The 23,209-nt window shown below is 42.2% G+C and overlaps 1 protein-coding gene across 1 annotated transcript; it reads right to left on the minus strand.

Annotated features, from left to right (window-relative positions):
* Positions 1 to 13,446: 13,446 nt before the first annotated feature.
* LOC131328322 (putative receptor protein kinase ZmPK1) lies at positions 13,447 to 14,692 on the minus strand. Its single transcript, XM_058361278.1, has one exon. It carries the CDS (start codon positions 14,690 to 14,692, stop codon positions 13,697 to 13,699), a length of 996 nt encoding a protein of 331 aa, XP_058217261.1. The 3' UTR covers positions 13,447 to 13,696.
* Between the last annotated feature and the right edge of the window lie 8,517 nt (positions 14,693 to 23,209).

Raw genomic sequence — 23,209 nt, forward strand, 5'->3', positions numbered from 1 at the left:
TTTGTGAATATATAGAGATCGAGCACTACACATGAGTGTAAGAAGTAGAGTGAACATCAACCGAGGATTGATACAGTACATGTCACTCGGTCCATAAATGTAAATAAACAAATTGAATGGTCCAGATTCACAGTGCGTTTTCTTCCAGAGTGCAATTTTGTTCATTCTCCTTAAAAAAGGAGGGTGAACGTTGCCCTCCTTCTTATTGGTTGAAATGGTGTATATCCCACCACAAAGTGATATCATGTTTACCATGCAATATACTTTTTGGTAAGCATGATATCACTTTGTGGTGAGATCCACGCCATTTCAACCAATAGAAAAGATGGCAATGTTAACCCTCTTAAGTAGAAGGTGAACAAAACTCACCTTTTTCAACTTCTTGTCACATATTAGTTTTGTCACTAGGAAAAGCTGGGGTATTTGAACTGAAACTTAGGTTCCTGCATAACAAATGGATAGTAAGTGGAGATAGATAGCTAGATAGAGAGAGCAACAATTGGAGAAAAAACCTATTGAAAACTGTAATTTTCCCAAGTTGGCAGTATAAAACCATTCAATTTTGGATGAAACCTGTAACAACATGATTTTTGGCATAGATGTTCTCAACAAGTTCTACAAAACGAAGAATTTCGATCATCAAATTAGACTCGTTTATGAGCCCCAAAATGGGTCACCTGCACCGTGCAGTTCCATAAGCTTCTCAAGAGACCCGTTGCCTTTGAATCTAGACCATTCATATCCTTTTATGGACATTTTCATAGACCAAGTTTCATGTATCCTATCATTTTTTTACATCAACCAGTGAGGCCCGAGAAAGGGGATTGGGGGGACCCACGCGTGGTTTGATTTTGATTGGTATCGTAATTGATCATTTTGTGAGGTCGTCAAGTTAATCGTCTAAATTGATCGGACATCGACAATAATATGGTCGAAGTTGTTGGTCTAGAAAAATTTGACCATCTAGTATAACTATGAAATATATTGCAAAACAAGCGTGTGATGATATGTGGCTGTTGATAGTGTGGGTTTTTCTGCTTGAGTTTCTTGTGCGTTGAGTCTGTCTACTCAAGTGAGGCTTTGAGCCTTGGCTTAAAATATACAGAGGAAAAGATCTTGGTACTTCTGGAAGAATGTCTAATGAGTGATGACCTGTAACGATTCGGATTTTCGACCATATTTTTTTTTTTTATAATAATAGCGTTAATATTATTAATAGCATTAATAATATTATTATTGCTTTCTTGATACGAATTTTTTTTCTTCCTAAAATACATATTTGCATGCATTTATACCACACGCATGCACCTCACTCTCTCCTGTACCTCACTCTCCCGTCTCTCCCTCTCCAGCACTGCCCTCTCTCTCCCATAACTCACTCTCTCGCCATTTCTTTTCCACCAAGAAAACCACATTCATTTCCCCTTGCGAAAACCAAAAAAATCCTTCATCACCAAGGAAAAATCCGATCTTAATTCGTTCTTATCCACCTCTTGCTCCCTCTCTAACCCCAAATTCAGCCCCAATTCGTCAATTCCAAATCCCATGAACCCAACCCCATTAAATTTGATCCTATCCTACTCCACCAAAATTCACCTATAAATACCCCACCCCATTGACCCACGAGCACACCACAATACTTTCCACACTCCACCGACTAGAGAAGAAGAGGAAAACAAAGGAAATCAAAGCTCCAATCCATGGAGTTTTATAGAGAGAAAGAAAGAGAGAGAAAAGTGGGTTTGTATTAAAAAACCAACCGAAACCCAAATTGACCGTCCCAATCACTTCCCCCAACCCCAAGCATCCCCAAACATCATCCAATTCGGTTCCAAGGTTCTCTGATCAAATAAACCGAGGTCTTCTTCTCCAAAATTCAAGTTTCATTTTTGAATCAATTCGATCCAAACCAAGGTATTATAATCCCTTCCAACCACTTCTCTAAGTATATTAAGTGTTTATATGCTTGACCCTATGCCCCGAACGATCCCATGCATCGAAACCGAGCCAAAAAAAAAAAAAAAAAACCAATCCAGCGTTCAACCTTGCGGCCGCAAGGTTCGGGCCGCAAGAACCAGTCCAAGTTTGCGGTGGACAGATTCACCGCAAGGTTGACCTGGTCCAACCTTGTGGCCAGGACCTCCAGACACCAGGTTCACTCGGTTTTGATAAAAATGGTTAGAAACCAATTTGTGACCTTCCGAACATCATTTTTGACACCCGAACTATTTTTCCTAGACTTCTCACACTTCAAAGATCATATCTTGTTAATATCATATATATATATTTTTTAATATATATTTATTAAATTTTTACTTGTTTTCATTCAAAGTTTACAAACGAAAAATCTTTGCGACCTTCCAAACAATGTTTTTGACACCCAAACTATTTTTTCTAGACTCCTTGCACCTCAAAGACAATATCTTGTTAATTTCATATCTTTTTATTTAATTATCTATTTTTTTTTTCAAAGTTTCTAATCTAAATTACTTTGCGACCTTAAAAAACATGTTATTAACGCCCGAATAATTTTTTTTAGACTCTTCACATTCCCTAGACAAAATTTTGTTAATCCTCAACATATTTTATTTATTATATTATTTATTTCTTAATTATATTACTTTCTATAATTTACGGTAATATCTTTTTTTAAATTAATCTTGCAACCCTCCAGACTCAATTTCCGACACTCAATCATGTTGCATAGGACCATATGACTCCTATTAAGATCATGATAATTATTCTAATATTTTTTTCTATTTATTGTATGTAATTAGTTGTTAAATCTAATTTCTTAAAATACTAATGCGAGTTTACATATATGTATTTTTTTTGTTTTATTAAAACTTTTATTGATAAAAGTTTCTTACTTTATTAATAACATCTTGGCCATACAAGACTAAGGGCAACGGCCCATTCATAAAAAGTTATGTGATTGCATTGCCTGTTATTGTTTTAATTACCATTTTGATTAATTGTATATTGTTTCAATACTTGATTTGAATGTTAGATTGGACCCTAGAGATATGGGGTGGTATGCGAATAGAATTCATTTAGACGATGCTAAGTTAATGGAAAAATGGTAAAGTGTTGAAGATGTGAGATTGTGGATTATGATTTGGCCATGGTTAAAGGTGACTTGTGGGGCCCGGTGATGTTATTGTGGTGACCCTAACGTATGGTACGCCATGGAAAGTTCCAAAGGGTAATCGTGCCCTTGCAAGACCAGCAAAGGGGGATTGTCCCATGACACGGTCATAGTTAGTGGCTTAGGAATGGTGGCGACCTTAACGTATGATACCCGATGAGAAGTTCCAAAGGGTAATCGTGCCCCTGCTATGGTCTTAAATGAATTCATGCTAAATACATAATTTAGGTGTATTCATTTAGGATTCCGTGTGCAGGACAAGTAAGGGGGGGATTTTCCATGACACGGTCATAGTTAGTGGATATGGGAGGAAAGGATCTTGTGGAGAAGATCTTAGATTTCACTTAGGTTAATGGATAGTAACAAACCGGTTTATGTGTAAAATCTCTGCTTGATTTCTTCGATTCAATATTATCTTATTACCTGCTAGCTGTAAAGTAGGAAGGGTAGTTGGGTTGGATTATTTTACTGAATGATTTATCACTTACAAATACGTCTGTATCTTGGTAAATCAGTTGCTTCGGCGATCAATTTGCCAGAGGGTGCATGATTCAATGGAGGAGCAGTCGGACACAAGAGGAATACCAGGGATAGAGATTGAGTTCGCTTGGTATATGTATCAAGACTAGAGTCGCTCTGGAGTTACTTCAATAAAATTTTATTATTTTTATTGCCTCCGAAATTCCTTGGAAAATCGGGGCATACATGACCATTCTAATGCCCTGTTTGGATCAACCCTTAAATATCCCAACTTTTGAGTAACTTCTTCTAATAACTAAGCTTCTACCCTTGTTTGGATAAATAGTTGCTGTATGTAATTGTAGAAAATGGAAACAATAATATATTTGTTCAATGTTTATTTGTTTTACAGGAAACATTGACATCTCATGAAGTACAAGAGGTTTGGTATGAAAAAAGAAATCGAATCGAAACCTGGTAAAAGCCCATAAAAGAAAATAGGAAATTGGAGGGTAGATTTAGTATAGGAAAATGTCCTTACAAAAGAAAATTCAAACAGCAAAAATCTGATCGAAACAAGGCGCAATTGGATGGTTTGGGTCTCTGGATTGAAGAGGACGTTTTGGAGACAACTTGACTTTAATCTTGGCTGGTGGGAAGAATTGAAGTCGTCTTCGACTTCAAAAATAAGGACCTATTTTCAAGTTTAAAAATAATGGATTTACGAAAAAAAATTTTAAAATTTTTTTTACAGGGTTTACGAAATAATAGATTTAAGAAAACAAGATTCATATAGCATTATTTTTGATTTTAATAAGCTTATTATTTTTAAGCTCTAAAATTGCAAATAACTACAGAAACAGTAAGAGATGAGGATGTGGATAACGTACCATGTGGTGATGAGATTGAAAACACAGGTAGAGATGATAGGAGGAGTAGGGAAATGAGGAGGATTAGAATTGGGGTATCCATTTTTATTTTGGGAAATGATATTGGCACTCCAAAAAATAAAGGGAAGTGGCTTTAGAGTTATACTGATTTTGGAGTGCCTGCATCAATTTTTGGAGTGCCAATATCATTTTCCTTTTTATTTATTTATTAGAATTGGGGTATCCATTTGTTAAGTGTAATTTATCGTTTGTAGAATTTAAACGGGTTGTGAATACATATAAGGGGGAGAGAAATTTATTCATAGTTCTTATATGTTTTTTATTTTTTATCGGTCAAAATTGATTTTTAAGTAGAAAAAGTTTTTCTCAGAAAGCGATCAAGCACTGCACATTTTTTTTTGCTAAACATCAACCACAACCAGTTGCCCGCAATGCCCGGGAAAGGAATTGGTGCGACCCCCACGTGGGTTTGGTGGATGTCACTGTAGAGTAATAAAGTAAGAGAACAACAAAATTGACTTGTTCACTTGTGGGCGACTAAATTTAAAAAAAGAAAAGAAAAGAACAAAAAAAAAGACTTATGGGAGACTAATGAGTAATGACCATTCTAATACCCTGTTTGGATCAACCCTTAAATATCCCGTCTTCGAGTAACTTGTTCTAATAATTAGCTTCTGCCCTATCCTTGTTTGGATAAACAGTTGATGCGTGTACTTGTAGAAAATGGAAACAAGATACTAGTAGTAATACATTTGTTGTTTTTACAGGAAACATATATAGATTTTATGAAGAACTACAAGGGCTTTGGTATGAAATAAAAAACAAATCCAATCAAAACCCGCTAAAAGCCCATAAAGGAAAGAGGAAAATTAGAGGGCAGGTTTAGTATAAGAAAATGTCCTTGCAGAAGAAAATTCGGATAGCAAAAATATGATCCAAACAAGGTGCAACGGGACAGTTTGGGTCTCTAGATTGAAGAGGACGTTTTGGATTGAAGGCCAGGAAGACTAAACCATGTTGACTCCATGTACCCTTGGCTGGTGGGAAGAAAATATGCCGCATAGAAATTAAATTCCACAGAAAATGTCCTTGCACAAGAAAATTCAAACAACAAAAATCTGATTCAAACAAAGTGTAACAAGACAGTTTGGGCCTCTGGATTGAAGAGGATGTTTTGGATTGAAGGCCAGGAGGACTTAACCATGTTGACTCCATGTACCCTTGGCTGGTGGGAAGAGAATATTCCACATACATATTAAATTCCATAGAAAATATCCTTGCAGAAGAAAATTCAGATAGCAAAAATCTGATCCAAACAAGGTGCAACGGGACTGTTTGGGTCTCTGAATTGAAGAGGACAATTTGGATTGAAGGCCAGGAGGACTAAATCATGTTGACTCCATGTACCCTTGGCTGGTCTGAAGAGAATATTCCACATAGATATTAAATTCCATAGAAAATGTCCTTCCACAAGAAAATTCAAACAGCAAAAATCTGATCCAAACAAGGTGCAACGGGACAATATGGGTCTCAGGATTGAAGAGGACGTTTTGGATTGAAGGCCAAGAAGACTAAACCATGTTGACTCCATGTACCCTTGGCTGGTGGGAAGAGAATATTCCACATAGATATAAAATTCCATCCGGCTCACCAGGGAAACCATATTTTTCCGCCCCACAAGTCAATTATTGTCTGATTCTAGTACAAAAATACTACTCACACAATAATTCAAACACAATACTAAACATAACCTCTTACATACATGCGGGCTCTACACATACTACTATGTGTGGGCCCCATCTATGTAAGAGATTGTGTGAGTTATTGTGTTTGAATTGTTATATGAGTAGCATTATCCATTCTAGCAGTAATAGAATCACACCCATTACTCTCCAAATTTACATTATAGTACTAACTCTTTGTAACCAAACAAAAGTTCATGACTTCACCTTACACGGACTTGTTAATAATTTTTGGAGTGAATTTTGGCCAATGATAATGCCACTTCCTTTTTTTATCAATGCTACTCTTCTTTTGTCTTTTAATTAGGTGAATTTACTAATTTACCCCTCAATGCAATAAACTTGCACAAAATGCATGGACTATTGGTCATAATTTTGTACTTTTTAGACTTTTCTCTTCGAAATGGATAATTAATAAAAAATATATGATGCGAATAACAAGAAAAAAGTTAAAGAGAATGGGCCTTACTTTCTTATAGATTTTTTTTAAACTTCACATCAAAATATTTGAGTTTTTGAATTTATTTCAAAGAGAGTAATTAGAAAATAAAAAATAATTTTTTTTCTCTCTTCACTAGTTCATAAATTCACTCCAAAATTTGTTAACACGTTCATGTAAGCTGATGTCATGAACTTTTGCTTGGTTACAAAAGAGTTATAAAGTAAGGCAGTATACTACAAATTCGGAAAGTAATGGGAGTGTTAGTGTGATTTTATTAAAATTCAGGCGGTGTCAGTGAAATGTATCTGCATGCTTTTCCAAAGGATTTATGCTGTGTTTGGATAAGTTTTTAAATTTTTTTTTATGAGAGTAATGATTGGAAGTAAGAGTAATGAGTGGAGAGAGATAGGGAGAAAAAATGAAAAAAATGATTGGAGATATAGGTAATGAATGAAGAGTAATAATTGAAAGTAGACGTAATGAGTGTTTTTTGAGTTGGAAAAAAAAATTTCAAATCTTGATCAAAGCAAGGTAAGCTAATTGCTGAGTTTTCAATAACTGAATGGTGCGGTGGAAAAGTATGGTTTCCTGGTGAGCCGGATATAATTTAATCTCTTGCAGATAATGATAAAAGTACTTTTTTTTTTTTGCCAACCGATAACAGATGTTATAACCACGAAGAAAATCATTACATCAAGAATGAGACTCGTCCCTAATTAAGGGATCAAGTGACCACGACGGTGGGAAATCAGTCCAAAGACAAGATCCCATACCAAATATACCTCTGCTCGCCTATAGATGAGCAACCATATTGCAAGACCTATAGGCAAAGGAAAAAGAGCAGACTTGAAAACTTCTACCCAAGGCTTAGACATCATGAATAACAACCCCCAACTCCTGACTAGTCACAATCTGCCCATTTATCATATTAATCACAGCTTGAGCATCACTCTCCACCACAATTGACCCTAACCCCAACGGGCTCCCCAGCAAAATCCCTCTTCGGATTGCCATGGCTTCTACCACTGCAGGGCTAGCACACCACAATAGCACCAACAAAGCTCCCCCTACTATCTCGAATCACGACACCGAAACCGCCTTCCTCAGATTGCTTCCTCCACGCACCATCTATATTAATCTTGAAGGACCCCTCCAATGGTCGTTGCCACAATTGCCTTTGCACCTCCCACCTCCTCTCTCATAAGATATTAGCGGGTTCACTGCCAAAAATTCCTGAAAAGCTGCCACTGCGCGTCTGCTGATCATTTCAGGAAGGAGGATCTTGTGATAAAAAACCGCACCATTTCTCCCTTTCCAAATGTACCCCAAAAGCATAGCAGATAACCCCAAACACCACTCCCTATTAGATACAGTCTGCCATCGAGAAAAGAAATCATCCCACAGATCAGTAAAAGAATGAACTTGTGAATTTACGACATCCAACTGAAAAGGGGAGCACAACCACACCCGGCGGGACAATGGACAATCCCAAAAGAGATGCACAATCGACTCCAATTCATCGCCACAAACCGGACAACTAGCATTATCAACAATCCGTTTGCGCTGCAGCTCCCTCTTTATCGGTAAAATTCCATGGCAGCATTTCCACACAAAGACTTGAACCTTCCTGGGAACGTGCAGATGCCATATCCCTTTCCAGCGCTTGTTGGACCCATTCTCATTAGTGGACCCATCATCCGAGCTACCCTGCCTTTCTATGCTACAAATCCAGAGCAGCCATATAACCTGAGCTCACAGAATAATGCCCCGAATGTGTAAAGTGCCAAACCACCGCGTCCGGTTTATTTGTCCATGACAATGGAATGGAAAGGATGCATCTCGCATGATCGGGAACAAATAATCGCGAAACCACCTCCTCTTTCCACGTTGCCATATCGTCATTAATGAGTTGCCAAACCCAAGTGAAACCCTCGTCTGCATCAATTCTCCTTGGTTTAAAATCCCCAGGCAAAGGCAGCCAAGGATCCATATCAATGCGAACCGAAGCCCCATTTCTGACCGACCATCTCAATCCAGCCTCTAAGGCCTTCCTTCCTTCCCCAATGCTTCGTCAAACCCAGGACGGATTGGTCCCCCAACCTGCCTCCATAAAAGAGCAATCCTTGAAATATTTACTTTTGAGAACCCTAGCCATAAGACAATTTGGTGACATCATAATCCTCCAACCTTGCTTCGCTAGGAGAGCCAAATTATAAGCACTAAGATCCCGAAAACCCAACCCTCCCTTAAATTTAGCCTAACATAACCTGCTCCACTTCCTCCAATGAATTTTCCTTTCATTATTTTTTTGCCCCCACCAAAAACTTGCCATAGCTGACTCAATTTGATGGCACAAACCTTCTCGAAGCTTAAAACACATCATAGCATAAGTAGGAAGCGCCAAAGCTACCGACTTGAGTAAGACTTCCTTCCCGGCTTGATTAAGAATTTTCTCCTTCCAACCTGCCAACTTCTGCAGCACTCTTTCCTTTATATAGTTGAACATTTCTGTTTTGGATTTGCCAACCTCCGCCGGAAGGCCCAAGTACTTCCCCAAATCAGCCCTAACAGAAATGGCGAGATTTGAACTAAGAGCCCTCTTTAAGTCAGCTCCTGTATTTTTGCTAAAAAACATAGAAGACTTTTGGAGATTGATGAGTTGACCCGATGCCTTCCGATAGTCATCTAGAATGTCTCCAATAGCTTGTAACTCCCTTCTTTTTGCTTTACAGAAAACCAGTGTATCATCCGCAAAGAGCAAATGACTAATGGACGGGCACCTCTATATATCCTCAAACCTTGAATAGCACCCCGAGATTCGGCATGGCGCAACATCTCCGAAAAACCCTCAGCACAAAACAAGAATAAATAAGGCGACAAAGGGTCGCCTTGACACAAGCCCCGGGATGGGTTGATGTACCCCTCTGGTTGTCCATTGAGCAACAAGGAATAACTAACAGAAGATACACACCCCTTAGATTTTCCGCTTGACCAAAAAAGAAGAAGAAGATACACACCCCATAATCCATTTTATCCACACATCTGCAAAGCCCATTTTACGCATAATAGCCTCCAAAAAGCTCCACTCCACTCGGTTGTAAGCCTACTCATATCCAATTTCAACGCCACCGATCGATTCTGGCCATAACGACAATTCTTCATGTAATGCAAAGCTTCTTGGGCCAAGATAGTATTATCTGACATCAAACGCCCACTTACAAAAGCACACTGACTCTCACTGATAAGTTTTAGCAAGAAACGTTGCAAACAATTCACAAAGACCTTCGCTAACACTTTATAACTTGAATTACATAAACTAATGGGCCGCAGCTGTCCCATATTCATTGGACACTGAACTTTGGGAATAAGAACAATATGTGTATGATTTATACCACGAAGAAGATTACCTGAGTGACAAAAACTACGCACAGCATCCACCAAACTCGATCCCACAATGGTCCAGTATTTTTGAAAAAACCCCGCTCCCATTCCATCCGGTCTGGGAGCTTTATCCGTAGGCATTTGAAAAACCACTGTTTTAACCTCATTGTAAGAAATAGGTCTCGTGAGAAACCTATTCATCGAGTTGGACACCCTTGGAGTCACACAGCTTAAAACTGCCTCCACATTAGAAATACCATCTGACGAGAAAATATTCTGAAAATAATCACGAGCAATCTCACTCACAGCTTGATTCCCCTCTTCAACACCCATTCCGATCTTCAAGCCCAACTAGCCTATTTTGTTGTCGCCTTTGGATAGTCTCAGCATGAAAGAAAGCTGTATTCCTATCTCCCGCCTTAAGCCAATTTGACCGCGCTCTATCCCTCTAATAAATCTCCTCATCCGTAAGAGCCCTCTTGAATAAGGTCTCAGTAAGCGAATACTCCTCTCTATTGAAGTCTGGACACTCAAACAAATGCTGTAGTGTAGAGCCCAAAACCTCCTTATTATGCCTTGAATTGAGTGGACGTTGTTTCCTCCAGTGTAAAAAACCCATTCGACATGTCTTGATTTTCTCATGTATTTGAAACCATCTAGACCCATGGACTTGCCGCTGCCAAGCCCGTCGAACAATCACACCACACTCCTCATATCCACCCCATTGCATATCAAAAATAAATCTTTGCTTAAAACTCCCCACCTGATACACGCTATCCAGTAAAATCGGACAATGATCAGAGCCACCCGGTGCTAAATGCTTCACCACCGCATTTGGATGACGAATCCTCCAACTCGAACTTGCCAGAAAGCGATCAAGTTGGACTCGCATATTCTCCCTACCAGACCTCTTTTTGTTCCAAGTAAACGGAAACCTAACATAACCCAAATCAATAAGGCTGCTCTCCTGAACGAACCGTTGAAAATCAGATAATTCCCACGCCTGCCTTTGGTGACCTCCAAATTTTTCATCCTGGTGCAATATAGCATTAAAATCTCCACCAACCAACCAATCTGAAGATTCCACATGAGCTATACCCAATAATTCCTCCCACAGACCTTTTCGTTCCTGAAGAGAATTCTGCGCGTGTACAAAGGTCATCCGACACCGATGTTGGGCTACCGAAATAAAACAATCAATAAAAACCGAATTACTTCTAATGATCTGAAAGGACACCCCCTTCTTCCAATATATACACAACCCTCCCGCCAAGCCAATAGGAATAACAAAAAAACCACCTTTTACACCCAGCTGTTTTTGAAGCCAAACCAAATAATGATCAGAATTCTTGGTCTCCATAAAAAACACCACATCCGGGGAATGGAGTCTATAAAACTCCTTCAATCGGGAAACTGTCAGAGGGTTCCCCGCACCCTGACAGTTCCACACCATGACCTTCATTGAGATTTCGGGGGCCCATTGGGGTTGGCCGCCTCCACCCTAACAGAGTTAGAAATATCCCCCAAAAAGACCCTCTTACCTTGTGAAATTGAACCATCCGCCGCTTCCAACCTCCGTTTCCCAGACCGAGGCAACAGTTCTCCATCTCGCTCCTCAATCCTTACTATCCCAACTCCACCACCTTTCCTCTTGTTCACCGTTAACTGCTTTCGCCCACTCCCTCCTTTCCCCTTTGGAGGAGAAAGTTCAGTAGCTAATTATGTTGCGTAACTCCTTAGGTGTCTCCTCTTCAATGTTGGCATAATATAGCATCTCGATCTGCAGCTTAACTGCAAAAACTCAACCATCTGCAGAAGCAACGCATTCAGAGAGGACTTGATACGAATGGATACAGTTTCGGATAGAAATGGCCAAGCACGATTTACTGTGTAATCGGTACATATTTACAGGCTTACGGCAAAGAGAACATGGTAGATATCAAGCAACTACGTCTATATGCGCACGAATTCTAAATGCATGATATAGGATAGTAGATATCAAGAATTACTCACTGTCATGTCTAGCTTCCAAGTACGTGAAATCCAATTGAAGTTAACACAATCTACCTGATGCTTACGTACGTACGTAGCCAAAAATTGGGGAAAACTAGGGGTGGCGGGTTTATTCAAAAAAACGTACCAAATTCTTTTTACATAAGAAATTTTATTTTTTTTAGAGTTGTCGGCACTGAATAATCCATATGTTGCCAATTTATATTTTTGAGTGCCATGTGAATTTATAAAGTAGCACAAAAGTGTAGATAGATTGTGAGAAGGAAAATGCTAAACATTTAGAAGTTTTTACACAAGTTGATGCTCAGTAACTTATTCTTTTTTTCCCCATGGTGATTTTGTATTGTTATCACAGATTTACGGTGCCTTCGGGCGAGGCTGTGGACGGTCGAAGAGTTGCAAGTGATTTGTCAACTTTTGTGCCGAAAGCACATATAGCGATGTTATATATCTGATATATGTTTTATATTTTTCGGGAAATTTTTTTTTATATCCCTTCGATTTTTGGTCATTCACCTTTCAATTTCGGCATAAAAATACTTTGACTTTTCAATTTTTTTCAATGTCATCCTTTAGAAGGAATCCGTTTTCTTTGAGTCTTGCTATAGGGACTGACAGTCGCACCGAGCCGTCTTTGGCCATCGGAAGGCCGATTCGAGCCGTTCAAAAATTCTAAAAAAAAAAACAAGGGTCAACGCAGGAATTAACGGCATCCGATGTGTGTAGGGTGCTTGATCCAAACACTCTATTTTCGTGTATATATGTATATATCCCTAAAGGATGATATTGAAAAAAATTGGAAAGTCGAAGTATTTTTATGCCGAAATTGAAATGTGAAGGACCAAAATGAATTTTTGGTCAAAGTTGAAGGGATATAAAAGAAATTTTCTCATATTTTTGACATCTACAATCATTTTGTTGTACATCAGTTTTTCAGTAAACAGTATTTTTTTAAAGAGGTTGATGATTGGTCATTTTGTCTATGGTATGAGATTTGATTTTAGAGTAATGCTATTATTGGAACATTTTGTGCAACAATATATACATCATGCTAATGTGACAATGTAATTGACAACTGAATAAGAAGCTATTTCGCAACAACCAATTAGGCAGTGCCTCATCAACAACAAGCTGTGCAGATTATTGTTTCGAATATTGCGTCAATAACTTTTCCAAGATTTTATTTTGGGCGTTTGACAATCCCCTTGAATTGGCAACACTCTGTTCATCAGTAGTTACAGAAAATTGAAGTTCCATTTCAAGAAGGCTTCATGAAAAAAATTGAGAGTAATGAGCGAAGAGTGATAGAAAAAATTTATTGAAGACCGTGCTTAGAGGTTTTCAAACCCCAAAACAAACAAAACCAAATGTTCAGAAACACAATTCCGCATTGCTTAGCAAAAAAAAAAAAACACAATTCCGCATTCTATCGACAATATACCATAGACATGAAAACAAAATGTTCAGACACCCATTATCTAATAGCTAGAGGAATGATGCATAAATATTCTAAAGGCTAGACTATATTGAAAGCAAGCATGCATAAAGTGAAAGTCTGAAACCATATACTGAGATCCCTTGATTTCAAGTCAATCATTTATCCATCTTTGCCTCTTAATAGTCATCCTTTTTCATGGGGTAGAAACCTCTCTATAACCTGACTCATGGTGGGTCTTGCATTTTTATCTTCCTCTACACATTCCAATGCCACTAGAACCAGTATTCCCATCTTCCTTAAATCACATTTCCCCTTCATTAGTGGATCAATGATCTCTTCAAGCCACAGTTCATTCTCTCCATTTCTATTCATCTTCTCCCTCGTCCATTTCACTAGCCCTCTCTGTTCCATCTCCCCTGTATTTTCAGACCCCTGACCACCTGTTGTCATCGGGCTCTTTCCCGTGACCATTTCCAGCACCACCACTCCGTAGCTATAAACATCGACTTTGGATGTGATCGGGAGATTGGAATTCCACTCTGGCGCCATGAAGCCTCTCGTCCCCCTCACTCTGGAAAAGCTCAAACTCTTTCCACCACCTCTTCTGTTTACTAGCTTGGAGAGGCCGAAATCCGCAACCTTGGGTTGGAAATTAGAGTCCAAGAGAATGTTTTGAGGTTTGACATCGCAATGGAGAACCCACTCCAAACACTCTTCGTGTAGGTAAGCTAGGCCTTTCGCAGAACCAACCGCGATATCATACCTCCTCTCCCAATCACGGATGCTAGAAATAAAATTCTTTGCGAACGATCCACGCTCCATATACTCGTAAACCAATAGCCTATGGTTTCCTTCAACGCAGTATCCCCAAATCTCTATCAAGTTCATGTGGTTAACCCTTCCAATGGTGCTCACCTCTGCTAAGAGTTCTGCTTCCCCTTGCGTAGCCTCGTTGAGTCTCTTGATTGCTGCAACACTACGATCGGGTAATATGCCTTTGTACACAACCCCACCACCTCCTCTTCCGATTTCTTCCTTAAATTTTCTAGTTGCTTTCTTCAACTCGTCATGGGTGAATTTCCTATACCTGCTCACAACTTGAAGGCAACCTTGTGCATTTTCATTTGAACTTTGTTGAGTTTTGTACAACCACCACCATACGTGTAGCAGGCCGAACATAACTGCCCGCGCTGATCATTGTGGCCGTACCTGGGCCAGGGCTCGGTTTTATGCCTAGGCTTATCAATTACCAACATTGCACTCGCCTTACGCTTGGCGCTAGAAGAGTGTCACCCGGGCTCGGCCACCTTTAGAAGGATAGCTTTGTTGTAGGGCTTTTTACCTGAGTCGCTCACTAGGCTCGGCTAAGTATGAAGCTCGGCTACCCGTTGTGCCACGTGTCCTCCCACGTGTCGGAGTGGTTATGCCAAAAGATCATGATGAGCGCACATGGAAGGTGCCAGCTCATGTAAAAACAATTACCAGATCTACTCGGTGACGTCACAATGATGTCACTCGACTCGTGCGAGGCTCATGCTCGTGCTTGGAAAGCAAGTTAAGAAGACTCTATAAATAATGAAAGATAACAACTCTAAGAGGTAGACATTACTGAATCCCAAAACCCTAGCCTCTTGCTTTGCTCTTTGCACATTCTCATCCTCTTGTCGGAGGGCCTTGCCGGGCAACCCCCGGCCAGGTCTTAGTCGTGCGTTCATTGTGCAGGTTAAGGCGAGAAGGCTAGGAGATTAACGAATCAACGAATGAGGAATTCGGATCAAGAATCACGAGCCACACAATTGGTGAACCCGACGTGAATCGCTTCTAATTCAAACGGCTCAAACCCTTTTCAAAACCACCTTCCTCTTCCAAAGACAATCGCAAATTCAACCACCATGGGCGGAGATCTACCAAATGTTACTATTTTGAGGGTCAAAGACGCTGGTGGAAACACAATCCTTCCACCATTCCTTGAGAGACACATGTCCATCTCAATCCCCGCCAGCTCTGGGCTATCGCCAGCCACAAACGACATAACAGCGGCCTACATCCGTCTGCTGCAACGTTGAGACGACGAAAGAGGCAACGAACTGGCGGCCTGCCAATGGAGGTGGCCCAAATGAAGCAATGCATGCAGGACACCGCGCCAGCCTCGTCCAGATCTGCTGGAGGCGGAAGGCAACGACGACAGACTCCTCCCCCCTCCACCTCCTCCACCACCGCAGGAGCAACCCCACGAAGCAGGCTATCGCGGCTCGGCCAAAGACCACCTTGGCTTCACACTAGAAAAGGGCAACGCCAGGGAACTCATCCTCTACAAACGGCTAACAACCTCTGAGATGCATCGCTCATGGAGCCATCAAGAGCGGAGTAGATTCAGGGACACCACCATGTCCTTCACAAGCACCTACTCCATCGGACGCGCGTAGTTCTCCTGAACCACGACCTCTCATTATAGTTGAGGCTCCGTGGAAACAAGACGCCACGTCTCCGAACGCCATGGAGAAATTCCCCTGAAAACCTAGAAAATGAAAATCGGTCTTAGAGAAATGGAAAGGACGTACGCATTGAAGGGCCGAACGATGACCCAAAAACTCGTCGTGAACGAGAGAAGTCTGTCGAATGGTCCCACCGAACGACCACAGATTTGAGAAACAAACTTTGGCAACGAGATTGGGAGAAACCCTCAGAAAATGAGTCTAAAGAAGGGGACTCAAAGCGGTCGCAGTCTGATGGGCTTGGCAAGCTGCCGCGCCCAGGCTTTGAGCGGTAGCTGAAGGATCTTGGCGTCTCACCCTTCACATCCTGCATAATCAACACAACCGCTGAATCCAACTTCCACTTGCCAAAGTTCACAAAGTTTGACCCAACCACTTGCGAAGCTTACACTCACCTGATTCATTTTAGTCAAACAATTGAACTATGCACCACAAAAGACGAAATCAAATGCAAGGCGTTCCCGTCCAGCCTCGGTTCCCTTGGACTCTAGTGGTTCAATAAATTTCCCGTTAGATCCATATGGAACTTGGCCGACCTTGAACGTTCCTTCAACACTCGCTTTATCACAAGCAATAGGACCGCTAAGGAGCTTGAGTCATTATCCCAGATGAGGAAGCTCCCATTTGAAACACTCAAGCAGTATGTCGAACGATACTGGCAATTATGCAATGAAATCCCTGGAATCAATGAGTACTGGGCTGCACAAACCTTTAAAAACGGCTTGGAAACTGGCAGCAAGATCCTGCACTCTTGAAGAATTTTACGCGGCATGGGCGAGTTGATGCGCATCGTAGAGCGATTTTGCACTCTTGAAGAATTTTACGCGGACCGAGCAACTCAGGGACCTAACTACCCTACTTCCAACGGTCGCGTCCCAGCTGCAAGCGCCAATCATAACCCAACAGTACCAGTAAAAGAAACACGTCAACAACATCAAGGAAGGAAATAAACGTCCGCCGAAGGTGCACGACTACGTGGCCGAAACCACGTACTTCAAAGAGCCCATCTAGTCTTTCCTAAAAGAGATAATGAGGCAACCATGGTTTGAGTGGCCAACAGGGAAGCTCGGCACAGACACAGGCCAAGAAGATTAGAACCCAAGGAAAAAGTGCTCATATCATAACGAGCTCGGCCACCACACAACGACATGCGCCCCGTACAAGGCACTGTTAGAGCATTTGGCGGCCCAAGGCCATCTCGACCAGTACATTGAATCGAACCAAAACACCCACCCGTCAACCTGCCTGAAATCCTAATCCAAATGAGCCGCGGCTGATGATACACGTTATCCACGGCCCTGTGACAAAGGAATCTGAAACAAGCCTTCGTGCCAACCTCGATCGCGCCTCCACTTTCAAGTAGGTACTTGCGGTAGGACCTAGATCCAAACGTCCACGTCTAGAAGAATTGCTTAAGTGGACAATAACTTTCACAGAGCGTGACCTCGAGCTTGTGCAAACCCCACACTCCGATGCCCTACTTGTGACTGTCCAAATTGGAGTCCATGACGTCAAGCGCGTCCTCATCGATCAAGGAAGCTCGACAGAGGTCATGTACTATGACTTGTTCAAAAAACTTGATCTACCAGAATCGGCATTGCAACCCGCTGAAGTACCTCTTATCGGATTCAACGAAGCACCTGTTTGGCCACTAGGTGGAATCTTCCTACCAGTCGTTGTCGGCTTGAAAACATTGAGCATTGAATTCATTATCGTCAACGTGCCAAGCCCGTACAACGCCATTCTCGGCCGAACCTGGTTATATGGCATGCAAGTAATCACTTCCACTTACCACCAGGTCGTCCGATTCATTGGCGCAAATGGAAGACAGGAAGACCTACGAGGCGATCAAGTCGCCTCTACGAAGTGTTACGTTTCAACTGTCCATAATTCCACCAAAGTCAAGCAAGTTCAATGGGTTGAGGTCCCAGATATGGCAATTATTGACAACATCGGCGAAAAGGCTGAGGACAAAGCACAAGAGAACCTCGTCCAAATGCCCATCAATGAGGATGGCTCTCGTTTCTTCTTACTTGGCTCTTCCATCAATGACGCCGAACGCTAAGAAATGTTCCAATTCCTCAAGGACAACATAGAAGTTTTTGCTTGGACCCCCAACGAGAAGCCGGGGGTCGACCCCAAGTTTATCAGTCACTCTCTCAACATAAAGAAAGATGCCAAGCCCGTCGTCCAGAAGTCAACCGTTTGCTGGGAGAAGTCAACCATTTGTTGGGAGCCAACGCCATCCAAGAAGTACAATACCCAACCTGGCTGTCCAACACAGTGGTCATTAAGAAAAAAAAACGGCCAATGGCGAGTTTGTGTCAATTATACCAATCTTAACGATGCTTGTCCAAAAGATTGGTTCCCCCCTCCCCAAGATTGATCAACTTGTGGACGCAACGGCAGGCCATGCTCGGTTAAGCTTCCTCGACGCCTACCGTGGCTACCACCAAATAGCCATGGACCTGGACAACATGGAAAAAACTGCTTTTATCACACCATATGGCATCTTTTGCTACCGAGCCCTTTGGGCTCAAGAACTTGGGCGCCACATTCAACCGATCCATATTCAAGATGTTGCACGCCCAAATTGGCCACACCGTGGAAGCCTACATCGACGACCTCATTGTCAAAAGCCAGAAGGAATACAACCACCCCTAAGAGTTGGTTGAAGTGTTTGAATTCCTCAAACTCCACAAGTTTCACTTAAATCCTGAAAAGTGCGCATTCGGCATGAGCGCAGGAAAATTCTTTGGACACTTGGTCACTTGACGTGGCATTGAAGCCGACCCCAACTAGATCATGGCCGTTGCAGAATTGCGCCCACCACGAACAATAAAGGAAGTTCAAAGGCTTACCGGGATGGCAGCAGCTCTAAACCGGTTTATCAGCAAGTCCTCAAACAAGTGCCATGCATTTTTTCATGCCTTGAAAGGCAAAAGTTGACGCAGTTTTGAGTGGATTCCAGATTGCGACTCCGCCTTGGCCGAACAAAAGGAATACCTAAGCTCAGCCCCAGTACTGGTGAAACCAAAGGAGTTCGAAACCTTGTATTTGTATCTTGCTGTCTCCGTCCACGCAGTTAGTTCAGCACTGGTTCGATGAATTGGCACAGATGACATGCCCATCTACTTCACAAGCAAAACACTCCTCCTAGCGCAAACACGCTATCTACCACTTGAGAAATTGGCACTCGCTCTCGTCTCGACAGCCAGGAAACTCTTGCTTTACTTCCAATCCCACACCATCACCGTCTTAACAGAGCACCCTCTAAAAAGCCTTTTCCGGAATGCTGATCTCTCCAACAGGGTCTCTAAATGGGCAGTCGAATTAGCAAACTTCGACATTCGTTTCGAGCCGAGGATGGCAATCAAGGGGCAAATTCTCGCCGACTTCATCGCAGAATTGACACCGGAGGACACAAAAATTCTTAACACTCCAACTCCTCAACCAGTCACCGAACAAACAAAAGCTCCAATGCCTTAGGAACTTTTTCAGGGTGACATTTGGCGACTACATGTCGACGGGGCCTCCAACAGCAATGGAGCCGAAGTAGGGGTAGTCTTAGTTTTCCCTTGTGGGACACTTCATGAAAGCTCTCTTAGCATCAACTTCCCTGCCACCAACAATGAAATTGAATACGAAGCCCTCCTTACTGGTTTACGCTCCGCAATCGCGATGAAGGTCGCCGATCTAATTGTCTACTATGACTCCCAACTCATAGTCAATCAAGTACTTGGGGACTATGAGGCTCGGGACCCACGAATGTTGAAATACTAAGCAACAGCAGCCGAACTCATCACGCACTTCAAGAATTTCAAAATTGAACAGATCAACTGCGAGCACAACGCTCATGCCGATGCACTCGCTGGCCTTACTTCGACTTCCAAAGCGTCTGAGTTCAAGACAACTTTGGTAGCATTGACCACCCAAGCTTTGACACAACGCCAGAAGTACTCAACGTTAAACTCGGTCCAAGCTGGATGGACGAGCCGCTTACTACTGGCTCTCCGAAAGTGGCCAATTCTACAAGAAATCTATCTCCGGCCCTTATCTCCTAGTTGTCCACCCAAACTAAGTACCCGAGATTCTCGCCGAGCTTCACTCAGGAAGCTGTGGCTGCCACTTTGGCGGCCGTTCGCTCTGCCAATGAGCAATGAGTCAAGGATACTTTTGGAAGAACATGAAGAAAGACTGTGAAGAAGTCATCCGCATGTGTCGACCATGCCAACTTTTTTCCCCTATCCCGAAGCAACCTACCCAGAATCTTTCCCCCATCACAAGTCCCTGGCCCTTTGCACATTGGGGGCTTAATATCGTGGGAAAGCTGCCAACGGCCCTTGGAGGCTTCAAGTTTCTAATCACGACAATGGACTAGTTCTCAAAATGGGTGGAGGCTGAACCCCTTGTGACAACCACAGAGGTTGACGTTCGAACATTTGTCTGGTTTAACATCATTACCAGGTTCGGCGTTCCTTAAGCCATTATCTCAGATAACGGAACTCAATTTATCGGCAAGGACCTTACCAACCTCTGTGCCGAGTTTGGGATACAATTTTTCAACAATACACCAGCATACCCCCAAGAAAATGGCCAAGTTGAGGCCACGAACAAGACCGTTTATGATGGGATCAAGCGTCAGCTAAACTCCAAAAGAGAAAAGTGGGTTGAAGAATTGCCACGCGTCCTATGGGCCTATCGCTCTACACCAAGGCATTCCACCAGCCAGACACCCTTTTTAATGGTGTTCGGCATGGAGGCTGTAATCCTACTGGAGTCGAAATTCACAACATTCAGAACAGAAACATTCAACCCCAAAACCAATGACGAAGCTGTGGAACAAGAGCTGATTTTGGCAGAGGAAAAGCGTGATAATGCTCGGCTCAAACTCGTCGAATACCAACAGCAAATGGCCCAAGGGTATAACTGAAGCATGAGGACTAAGACATTCAAACCCGATGATTTGGTTTGGCGAAAAGTTGTATAGGCCAGCAAGAAAATGAAATTCAAGCCCAACTGGGAGGGACCTTTTTGTGTTATCAAAATTGTTGGAAAAGGTGCTTACGTGCTGGAGGACATGAATGGGAAAGTCTGTACCAACCCCTGGAATGCACAGAATCTGAAGAAGGCATACATGTAATCAAAATACCAACAATGCGCCTCATGTTCGGCCACTGACTATCCTGTTTTTTACCATCTTAGTTTTTCGTTATGTCAGCATTGGCTTCGGCCATTACTATGTCAATTTCTTTATGTTGGCTTCAGCCCAAACCTTTTGCATTCAACTTGTATTTCATGTTTCTCAAATCAAAGAAGAATCTTGTTTGGCAATCAATGTCTTCTGCAATTTTTAATTGTCTTCCTTACTATAAAACTACACTCGGCATACTCTGCCAATCACAAACGTTGACTTTGGTCACACCCACAAGCGGCTTTTATGCCTCTGCTTTGGCCACTAAACCCAAAGAAGCAAAAATCGGATATATGGTCCACCAAGCCTAAGACACACATTACGGCTGGAATATAGGCTTCGGTTTGGCTTGGCAAGATAGAAAGGTTGGCCAATGCCCGGTTATACTCACGATTCAGTGAGCAAACCACCCACAAACGTTCAACATCTCAAGCCCTTAATACCTCGGCCAAGGTCCGGCAACACGGCCGAACCCCAACCACAGGTAAGGGGCACCTATCAAACTTTTGGTTGCTTACCTATGTATTATCCACTAAATTGGCACAATGGCCGCGGACAATGCCAAGCTCGGCTATCTATCAACTCTATTTGACCACTATACTTTGGTCAAAGCTTGGCAATTATCCAACTACAGTTAAGCAATTTCTACTTTGGTCCATATTTAACTACTTAGCCGAACCCAGACCAAAGTGGGGCTACGGATAACGACCATTCAAACAAGCAAGCATGTCAAAATTCGTTAGGCATGGAAATGGAATACCAAGAAGCAGGAACTTGATACATTGCAAACAGGAAATCAAGACATTCATTCAAAAGAAAGTGTTGAAGAATATCCCTAAGCTGGGAGGTACGGCGTAGTAAATCGTTTGACCCCCCACAAACTATTACATTTAGAATGGCAAACTCCAAGTTTGGAGCCGTCCAGTCCAACAAAAGTTCACACATAGTTTAAACAACGAAATTTATGAAGTCAAGAGGAAAGGGTAATGGCCATTATCTACTCAAACTTGAGCAGCATCCCCGGCAACAACTTCAGCCTTAGCACTTTGATCAACATTCATTGGTCCTTTTGCTGTGTCTTCAGCTACATTGTTGTCACCAGCTTCATAGACCACCTTCTTTGCACTAGCTCCATTCCCATCCTCAGCATAAGAAACCTCTTCGATATCTTCATCACTTTCAGGATACTCCTTCGGAGGGAGAGGTGCACATTTCTTCTCAGTGTACGACAAAATGAGCTAGGGAACCACAGCAGCGGGAATCGACTTCGTTAAATTCATATGCGGCCTTCACTCCATCCTTGTACCCCATTCGGTACGCAATCGACATCCGTTCTTCGATTGTCTCATTCACCATTTTTCGAGCCTCCCTGACATACTCGGCTCTGGCCCGGTCGTAGCTAGCTTGGAAAGCCTTTTCGTCGACTTTCTTCATTTTCCTCTTTTCACGACGTTGCATTTTACCAAGCTCACGCTCAGCCTTCTTGACCTTTTCAGCATTCTTGTCCCTCTCCTTCTCTACCTCCAACATTTTGGCCTTAGTAGACTTAAGAGTGCTCCTCAATGACTTCGTCTTCTCGCACTCAGCCTTAAGGTCGTCATGGTATCGGGACCTCTCAACCGACGTAAGCTCGGCCCTGTTGAATGCGCATAGCAACACCTGCCCAACCTACAAAAAAAAAATAGAAGACTTAAGCTTGGAGGAACAAGCAGAATTAAGTTTGGAAAAGTCAAGCTCAGAATAACCTGAACAAGATAAGCGCTGGCATGAATCAGGCTCGGCTGAAGATCTTCTGGGACCTTCTTCATGTCGTTCGGCAAAGCAAGGCCTTGGAGCATGGTAACGGCAAGGCCAGGTTCTAGTTTAACACTGTCCTCCACCGAAACCACCCTACCCTCGGCCATTGTGAACGATGGGGCAAACTCTTGCACCGCCACATGATTGGCTGAATCCTTCGATCTCTGAACAGCCTTCGAGCCACCAGCGACTGATGATTCCATGTGTTCC

The sequence above is a fragment of the Rhododendron vialii genome, chromosome 6a, assembly GCF_030253575.1.
Source record: "Rhododendron vialii isolate Sample 1 chromosome 6a, ASM3025357v1".
NCBI classification, from domain to species: domain Eukaryota; kingdom Viridiplantae; phylum Streptophyta; class Magnoliopsida; order Ericales; family Ericaceae; genus Rhododendron; species Rhododendron vialii.